At 37.6% G+C, this 9055-nt stretch overlaps 1 protein-coding gene across 3 annotated transcripts in view; it reads left to right on the top strand.

Moving 5' to 3' along the window:
* The window catches only part of klhl12 (kelch-like family member 12), a 61390-nt gene that overhangs the window by 47867 nt on the left and 4468 nt on the right, over nucleotides 1–9055 (top strand). The window contains exons 1-8 of one of the 3 annotated variants that reach the window (XM_007553584.2): nucleotides 483–781; nucleotides 2354–2580; nucleotides 4117–4270; nucleotides 5095–5312; nucleotides 6836–6985; nucleotides 7103–7217; nucleotides 7301–7407; nucleotides 8849–9044. In XM_007553584.2, the coding sequence (XP_007553646.1) occupies nucleotides 2398–2580; nucleotides 4117–4270; nucleotides 5095–5312; nucleotides 6836–6985; nucleotides 7103–7217; nucleotides 7301–7407; nucleotides 8849–9044 (1123 nt within the window). In that variant the 5' untranslated portion in view covers nucleotides 483–781; nucleotides 2354–2397. Of the gene's footprint in view, nucleotides 1–482; nucleotides 1000–2353; nucleotides 2581–4116; nucleotides 4271–5094; nucleotides 5313–6835; nucleotides 6986–7102; nucleotides 7218–7300; nucleotides 7408–8848; nucleotides 9045–9055 lie in introns of those variants that run through there. The other 2 variants (XM_007553581.2, XM_016672225.1) reach the window with 2 other exon arrangements.

Here is a 9055-nt window from a genome sequence, read left to right as displayed (position 1 = left end):
TTTTTCTAGAAAATTTCTGACATGAACATAAAAATTTATGAGTTTTCATAATCAAAAATGTTTGACTTTTGGAAATGTTCTCAGTTTCAACTTTGGAAACTCAAACTTTCCGTGTTTTTCTCAAAACTTTGAGATTAGTCTAAAAAGTTTTTTTACTTTTTATAGCAAATATTCTACTTTTCAAACTCAAAAATAGCTTTTTTTCAGAGCATTCCTAAGATTAATCTCAAAACTTCTGAGTTTCAAAAGTTTTTTGTTTGTATTTTTTTTTACCTTTGGACTTTGGAAACTCAGAAATGTCATTTTTTCATAAACTTTTGTACAAAATGTATACCTCCTGTATTTCTTTCTACAATGACCGTACACAACAGATCTTTGAAACGTGCGCAACTTTGTTTCACCAAAAATGCCTACCACAATATGGCGGCGACGTTGACGTCCGTCCCCGACGCTCATGCGACGTCTATTCTTCAATCTCTATGTCTGTTTACGTCCCATCTGAGGAGTCGTTGCTGCTGCTGTTTCTTCTGGTGGTCGAACTGTGACCTGCTGCAGCTTAGTTTCTTTATAAAGATCGTGTCTGAAATAATATGAGTTTAATCTGAAATTGTAGACGTTTACGTCCCCGCCGAGGCCGAACATGGTGTGAGTTGGCAGGAGCCACGACAGATTAGACTAATTTGACAGCATTCAAGAGCTGGAGGGGACTTTGGTGCTACTAACGTTAGCTAGCAAAGCAACTTAGCTTAGGCGCTTTGAATCTGCCTTACTGCCGCGACAGGTATTATGCAAATTCTTGCCAAGTTGTTCTGTGTGTGTCGCTTCTTGTGTTGTCTTCCTGGGCCGTGCAGCCCGCTTCATATCGCTGTGCTTTCCTGAGTTTGTTGTCTGGCGTTGGCGTTAGCCGTCAGCTGTCGTTGACTGCTGCAGACTGTTAGCTCATGTGTAGCTATAGTTATTGCCTCCCAGTGGTGGAAAAAGTGTTCAGATCTTTAAACGGTAAGTTGTATCTCAACAAACCCACATGCAAAAAGGAGTGAAAAAAGTCTTTATAGTTTTTCACTAGAGGAATTCTGAGTAGGAATTCAATCCTTTATATATTTTTGTAGATAAGTTTGATTTTGTAGTTTTTTTTAAAGGTATTTTGGATGCCAAACAGTCTTATTTTGTATATAATAAGTACAATTGTCACACCTAACAATTCTCTTAACTGGTATAAACATAATTTCTGTGTTTTCAAATTTCCTCTGCAAATGTAATATCAGATATAGAGCTGCACAATATATTGCGACTACGTTGTCATCATTGCAGTATAAGTATGTGCAACATTAATATTTCAAAAATAACAGTTTTGAGTGCAATAATTGTTGGCTAATGTATCCAAAGCAGGGATGGAGGGCTCAAGACTGATCTCAAGCTGATTTTTTCTTGGTCTTTGTCTTGGAAGAACTGGCCTTGACTCCATTCCTGATATGGCAGATCTTTGTTATTCTCTTACTGCTTTTGTTTTATTTATTTTTTTATTTATAATACACCTATTGTGCAATGTAAGCTGATGAATTCACTTTATTGAATGTGTTTCAATGTGTGTCTAGGTATAATAACTTAAATATTACCAGTTTAATACCAAGTGGTAGTTTTGGTTGTGTAAATTAACATTTTTACTTTAATTTTTACAGTTTGGGTTACGCAAAAAACCCCCCAAAAAAAACAATGTCCTAAAATATTCAATCACTGTCTTTTCAGAGAACCGGCTGTAACTCAGTGACTACAGGTTTTCTGAACTAGGAATCAGGTGTTGTAAACGGACAAAAATAAAGAATACATTTTCTCTTAAAAACTCAGAAATTTTCTAAAAAAGACAAACGAAAGATAATTTTGAGCTCTAAAAGTTAAAAAAAAAAATGCTTAAAAAAGAAAAGAAAACAGATTAACTTCAAAAATGTTCTGGAAAAAATAATATTTCTGAGTTGGAAAAGTTTAACATTTGCTAGAAAAAACTAGGAATTTTTTAGATTAATCTAATTTTAGCATTTTTCATGCTAATGTAATATTTAGCCAAGTGGACAGACTGCTTACATCAAACTCAGATGCTAAAAGCACAGATGATAAAGAAAGGCAAGAATAAAACAGGCAGGTTTGGCAACTGATATTGTACAATTTTTTAATATCATGCAGGTCTAACAGTACGAATAACTCAGATACAGACAAAAATCAGTTATTGCATTCACTAAAAGATGAACATGTATATCACAGGTTAAAAGGAAAACCCGGGTATGTTAAACCGGTTTTGTAGCGTTGGGTTCAGTTTTAATTCGTCTTTTCTGAAACTTTCCCTTTGGTTTTCTTTCAGATTCCTGTGGTAGTTTGAGATCCTTGACGGATTCCGGTGGCAGCATGGCTCCCAAAGACATCATGACGAATTCCCACGCCAAGTCCATCCTCAATGCAATGAACTCTCTACGCAAGAGCAACACGCTCTGTGACATCACTCTGAGGGTGGACAGCACCGACTTCCCTGCTCACCGGATCGTCTTGGCCGCCTGCAGCGACTATTTCTGTGCCATGTTCACCAGCGAGGTAAAAATGTTTTCCTGTGTTTCAAAGAAACACGACGGCACTCACTTCTCTGCCGGACGCGCACCAACTTGGCAAAGTTGGAGAGAAAAGTTTTGATAAGTTTAAACAAAATGGAGTGAGAGAGCATCGTTACTCACAATATGCTTTGTAAAGATGTCCGTGTTTTTGTATTGCATATTTGATTTTAACCAAAATAAAGAAAAACAGGTCAGCAGTAAGGCTTCGTTCACAAAAAGGCAAAGTCCAATTTTTTTTTTTACCCCCCAAAAAATCTAATTTATGTCACTAAATCGCATAACCGGATATTTGAGTGTTTGCAGTCTGAACAGTCTAAGGTTTTGGTTGCCATGAAGCCAATAAAGATTTTTTTAATGATTATTGAGAACAGTATAAATAACTTCGGACTTGATTTTTTTTAAATGTAGATGAAGTTTGATTTCCTTTCAGAAACAAATGAAAAGCTTTTTCTTTTCTTTTTAGCTAAGGTGGCTTAGAAGGTTAATTAACAATAAATGTTTTGTTGTTGGACTTCCTTCATTATTCCACTTAGTTTCTGCAATTCACCAGTACAACTGTCAGTGACACAGCCTTATAGCATGATGTTGCCATCCCCATGTTTTAAAGTTGGGACTGATTTATTTTTTTTCAATACTTCATCTTGTCGCTTCCAAGCATACTTTTTTCAGTGCAGTGAAATTTATACATTTTTATCTAGTTTGACCCTAAAATATCATCTTCTCTCTTAATTTTCTCAGACAAAATTAAAAGGATATTCAAAAAGGATAACGATCCCAAACAAACATGACAAGTCGCAATAGAAAATATAAACCAAGCTGTTGGTTCCTAATCAGTCAAGCCATAAGTTTGATGCTCTCCTCTTGCAATCTACTTGATCACAAAAAGAAAAAACAGCTGGGATCTTCTTAAGGTTTGACTGTTTACTTCAAAAATAAAAATGATAAATTATCCACAAAAGCAATACAGACTAAAAGAATATGAGTGAGGTATTTAAACTGTGTTTCCACTCCAACTACACTCCAAAACCTCGTTAACTATCTAATAAATAAATATGCAAGTTTGCTAGAGGGCCTTAGTATAGTCTCTAATATTTAAAATCCTTATGCATGAGAGTTTTTAAACTGTAAATTGTCAAACTGTACACATTTTATTCACTTTTGAGTAATCATTTTAATCCTAGCACACTTAAATCATGATAAGAAATATCAGTTTGTGTAGAATTGGTTTCTACACAAGCTAGCATAAAGCTTTTGGAAAATCATGAACTCGACAAAACTGAACATTTGAAGATTATGCTCAAAAGACAAATGCAAATTCTTCCAATTCTGGGTAACAAGTGGTAAAATGTGGCAGAAGCTTGTTTATGTCGATAAAAATGCATGTAGCCAACATCCAAGTTGCATTTAATCAAATGTTAATGGGGTTGGATTTATATTACTGAGCTTTTAGGTGTGTGTGGCTCTTTTGGTAATAAGTTAAACTAACCTCCTAATGTTATATCTCATTGTAAACCTGCAGCTTGCAGAAAAGGGGAAATCTTTTGTCGACATCCAGGGACTCACGGCATCAACTATGGAGATCCTGCTGGACTTTGTGTACACAGAGACGGTTCTCGTCACAGTGGAAAACGTGCAGGAGCTGCTGCCTGCAGCATGTCTGCTTCAGCTTAAAGGTACCTTTCTGTTCATGGATGATTGTTCCACTTTAATGTAAAAGTTTATTTGATCCAGATTGTCTTTGTAGTATCAGCACAGGCTATCCTCAGTTCCTATTTCCCATGGCGATTGAAAAGGTGTAGAGTCTCTTCAGCTGTAATTAAGTGGTAGGACTTCTGTGGCAGTGAATCTATAATTAGATTTCTCTGTGACAGTGATTAAACTTGGCATCATTTTTTCAAAATAAAATAATCTCTGCTTTTCCACACTCGAAATTTAAGTCATTTGATGATTAATCAATAGATTTATCTGCCGATTAATCTATCGATACAATTAATCAGATTTTTTTATAGATTAATTTATCAATAGATGAATCAATATATTGCAACATTAATCAGTAGATTAATCTATCCGATTATTCTACAGATTTTTAACTTAACCACTTAAGACTTTTTTATGAAGTATCAGAAATACATTAAAACACTCAAACAATCAAATTCCTTTTTTTATTTGAAAACAATGCAATAATACTTTAGTGAAGTTAAAACGATACAACTTGAGGAGTTTTGAATAAAACATTTTCATAGATAAAGGTGTTTTTATCTTAATTGCAAAACGGATTTATTTTTTACAGTTTCTGCTTGTTTACTGTTTTTCTCTTCACCAAATGGCTTTTAAAAAAAAAACTTTATATGCCATTTAACGATTAATCAGTTACTGAATTTGTTGATGATTATTTCACTAATCGATTAATCACGATTAATCCGATTAATCGTTTCAGCCCTAGCAGAAATCTGCAATGACACTTGTTTATTTGCAAACATATTTGTGTTTTGCTCAGGAGTGAAAAGGGCGTGCTGCGACTTCCTAGAGTCTCAACTCGATCCGTCAAACTGCCTGGGGATTCGGGACTTCGCCGAAACTCACAACTGCCTCGACCTGATGCAGGCCGCCGAGCTCTTTTCCCAGAAGCATTTCTCCGAGGTGGTTCAGCACGAGGAGTTCATGCTCCTGAGCCAGACAGAAGTTGAGAAGCTCATAAAGTGTGATGAAATCCAGGTAGGACAGCTTCAGTAGCAGGTTTCTGTTCTGCTGGGTATTTAAGTGTTAAAAACCTGCTCTAATATTGTTGAAGAAGTGCAAATTTAGCCGGATTTTTGCAGCTTTCTTACTATCTGTCAAGAACCTGTGAGGGAAAGGGAACAGCAAGTATCAACTCGCTTTAATCTCACCACTACCCACCTCCCCTCCTGCCATCCACCCGCCATCTTTGGATTTGTGGATTGGCCTGACAATGAAATTGCAGAGAACTGAACCTGATTAAAGTTTGCCTTTGTGCTCAGGAAATTCCTGTTTCCCAACCACATGCCTTGTTTTGTGAAAACACAGTTATTACCACAGGATGATTTATAGATCATCAATTGTGTCGAATTATCTTTCCTGGGATTTTTGTTGTTTTTAAGAGAAAACTAGACTACACATGTGAAAGGCAGTCACGGATAATTTGCACTCAGTCAAAGCGGACTCTGTCATCTTTGAGGATTTTAGGGCTTGTTTCACCTTTGGCTGATTGCACTGTTACATGAACAGATCGTGCTTCGCTTGGTGCAAGAAAATGATTTAAATTACCGCAGTCCGGAAGATCTACAGACAACCTGTGTGAGAGAGGAAATCTGCTTCATATAAAGATTTTAGAGAAAGAGAAAAAATCAGACCTTAACTTAACAGTTGGTTACCATCAGCGACGTGTTTATGTGAAATGAACAAATAGTTTGTGGTTGCAATGCGACAAAATGTGGAAAAAATTCTTGAGGTATAGACATGAGCTGATTGTCTCTCTCTGTTTCAATCTTATGTTGACACAAATTATAAATTTTGCACATTTTATGCTCCCATTTGGGTCTCAACTGCTTTTAAAACAGCCCAAACCCACAGCTGTTTTTCTCGTAATAGCTTTTTGGTGTCTGGAAAATGAGCCGCTTCAAAATCCTCACTAGTATTAAGTCACAAGGAGCACTACACCGTTACCTAGCAACTCACACAAAGTTGCAACACGTTTGGTCAGCTGGTTTCACCGCTATATACACTGTACAATGGCTGCTGGAAAAGACAAGTGTTTTGTTGTTGACTTACCATCCAGAAACCACTCGCTGCATTCCTGTTGGTTGTGCAGGAGGCTCTTCTAATGCTTTTCAAAGATGTATGGTTGTATAATTGTGCATCTGTTTGCAGCCATTTTCACATGCGAGTGTAAACGTTGAGTTGGGGGGACGTGGCCAGCAGCAGCTTATTCATATTTAATGTGACAAGAGGCCATAAAACAGCAGACTAAAATCTAAATATCTAGGAATAATTTTGTGCAAAAATGTAATAGTTCATAGAACTATCCTAACCTGTTTAAGGAAGCATAACAGGTCACCTTTAACAAACTTTGCCTTTTTGCATTGTTAAATTATGTGTAAATGACTGCATTTTGATTTTATGCAAAATTACTCAACATTCAGCTCCTTGCGGTTGAACAGTTTCTCTAAATGTTGCCCGCGTCTCTTCCTTTAAGATGTTCTGCTGTGGTTTGTGTCCAGGTGGATTCAGAGGAGCCTGTGTTTGAGGCCGTGTTGAACTGGGTGAAACACAACAGGAAAGAGCGAGAGCCCTACCTCCCAGACATGCTGGAGTTTGTCCGCATGCCGCTCCTTACCCCCCGCTACATTACAGATGTCATTGACGCTGAGGTGAGCCAGGCGACCCGCAAACAGATTGTTGTGTAATCAGGCGCCCAGCGTCAGATGAAAGATCTCCTGCTGAAGCATTTATCACACCATAATTAAACAGGTTTTCACATGTTTTAGCCTCTCATTCGATGTAGCCTGCCTTGTCGAGACCTCGTTGATGAGGCCAAAAAATTCCACTTAAGACCGGAGCTGAGGAGTGAGATGCAGGGTCCTCGCACACAAGCCAGATTAGGTAGGAGCCCTGCTTTCAGCTGCAATTTGTTTAAGTGCACGTCTCTGATTTTCAAGCATTTTAATCACACTGTTCATTCTTAGGTGCCAAAGAAGTCCTGCTGGTTATAGGTGGCTTCGGCAGCCAGCAGTCGCCAATAGATGTAGTCGAGAAATATGATCCCAAAACCCAGGAATGGAGCTTTCTGCCTGTGAGTGTTAAAATTTTGAAGAAGCAGCTTGAAGTTTTAATTCTCGGGATTGGGGATGTAAACAATTAATCGACTTATGATTAATGGTTTATTGAAGTCATTTATAAGACAGGACAGAGCAAATTGTACTTCTTGAGGAAGCTCAGATCCTTTGAGGTTTACACGAAGATGCTGCAGATCTTCTATAAGCCTTTTGTTGAGAGCGTCATCTGTAGGGGCATCAGATTCAGAGCCAGGGACCTAAGAAGGCTCAACAGCCTGATAAAGAAGGTTGGTTCTGTTCTGGTTCTGTTCTGGAGACGACTGTGAAACCTCTGGAGATGACAATGCAAAGTAGGATTCTACATAAGATCAAGAAAATTATTGACAGCCATGACCATCCTCTTCATGATACTCTTTAGAAAACAGAGTATCTTCAGTCAGAGGCTTCTTCAGATTTGCTGTAATACAGACTGCTACAAGAGCTCTTTCCTGCCAACAGCCTTCACCATCTAAAATAACTCTTTGAAGAATCTGGATTAATGAATTATAACAACTGTTCATTTACTTCTGGGATCATTAAAGTACTTTTGAATTGAATGTAATTATTAGATTAAAATTAATTCCGATCGATTAACTACTTTTGGGGTTGTAGTTTGGCCGCCATCCAGCAGAGGGCGCCGCTGGTCATTTTAAGCGGAGCCGTTGAGACAGGATACAAGATGGCGGAGCCAAATCATAACGGTAAAGAGAAATGGCCCAGACGGAGTCCTGTGTGAGATGGAAAATGCACTTGATGCGGTTCTGTTTTGAAATATAAACACTTAAAAAAAAAACTCCTCAAGTTTAACATTAATAGCGCTTATTCAGCGCAGGAGCAAAGCGGAGCTGCGTCAACGGCTTCAAAAAGTTACTACTGTGATACGAAGGCGAGGATGTGATAAGAAAATATCGCAGAAAAATTAATGCTGCCAATAAAAATGGCTAATTTTGAAGACTGGTGAGTTAATGAACTTCACTAAGCAGTTTTAACATCGGATCCGCTACAGACTGTACTTCTGTATGTAATTTTTCTGTTAATGAGGGATTAAATGTTTTAACATATTTTATTTTTTTCCATCTTTTATTTTTCTATTCAGCAACCTAAGAAGTTTCAGTTTTGTTATGCTATGAATACGTCTAAATTTAATAATGTGGAAAAAGCATAATTTTTCCATTTATTCAGTTAGTATTTAATACAGCTGACTCAACATAGTCTTAAATTTTATGAGTTTCTTTTTAATTCAGCATATTATGAAAAATTTAGCCCTTCATGTTATGCAAGCTTGATCAGGCTTCTTGGGACAAGAGAAAACTCACATTTTTAAGAAAATGTCCACTTATCAATTAATTGTAAGTTGGTCGATTAACCCAATCAACTTTAGATCAACTCATCAATCGATAACTTGTGTATCCAAACCAGAATATCGCCCGTAAAAGGCGCTATGTTGCCACTGTGTCGCTACACGATCGAGTTTACGTGATCGGAGGCTATGACGGCCGGTCGAGGCTCAGCTCGGTGGAGTGCCTGGACTACACTGCAGACGAAGACGGCGTTTGGTACACCGTCGCCACCATGAATGTACGCCGTGGCCTCGCTGGGGCCACGACCCTGGGAGGTAAATATTTT

Source organism: Poecilia formosa, unplaced genomic scaffold (genome assembly GCF_000485575.1).
Source record: "Poecilia formosa unplaced genomic scaffold, Poecilia_formosa-5.1.2 Scaffold57, whole genome shotgun sequence".
NCBI lineage: Eukaryota > Metazoa > Chordata > Actinopteri > Cyprinodontiformes > Poeciliidae > Poecilia > Poecilia formosa.
The sequence above is the reverse complement of the archived record's forward strand: the minus strand, read 5'-3'. Positions and strand labels throughout refer to the sequence as shown.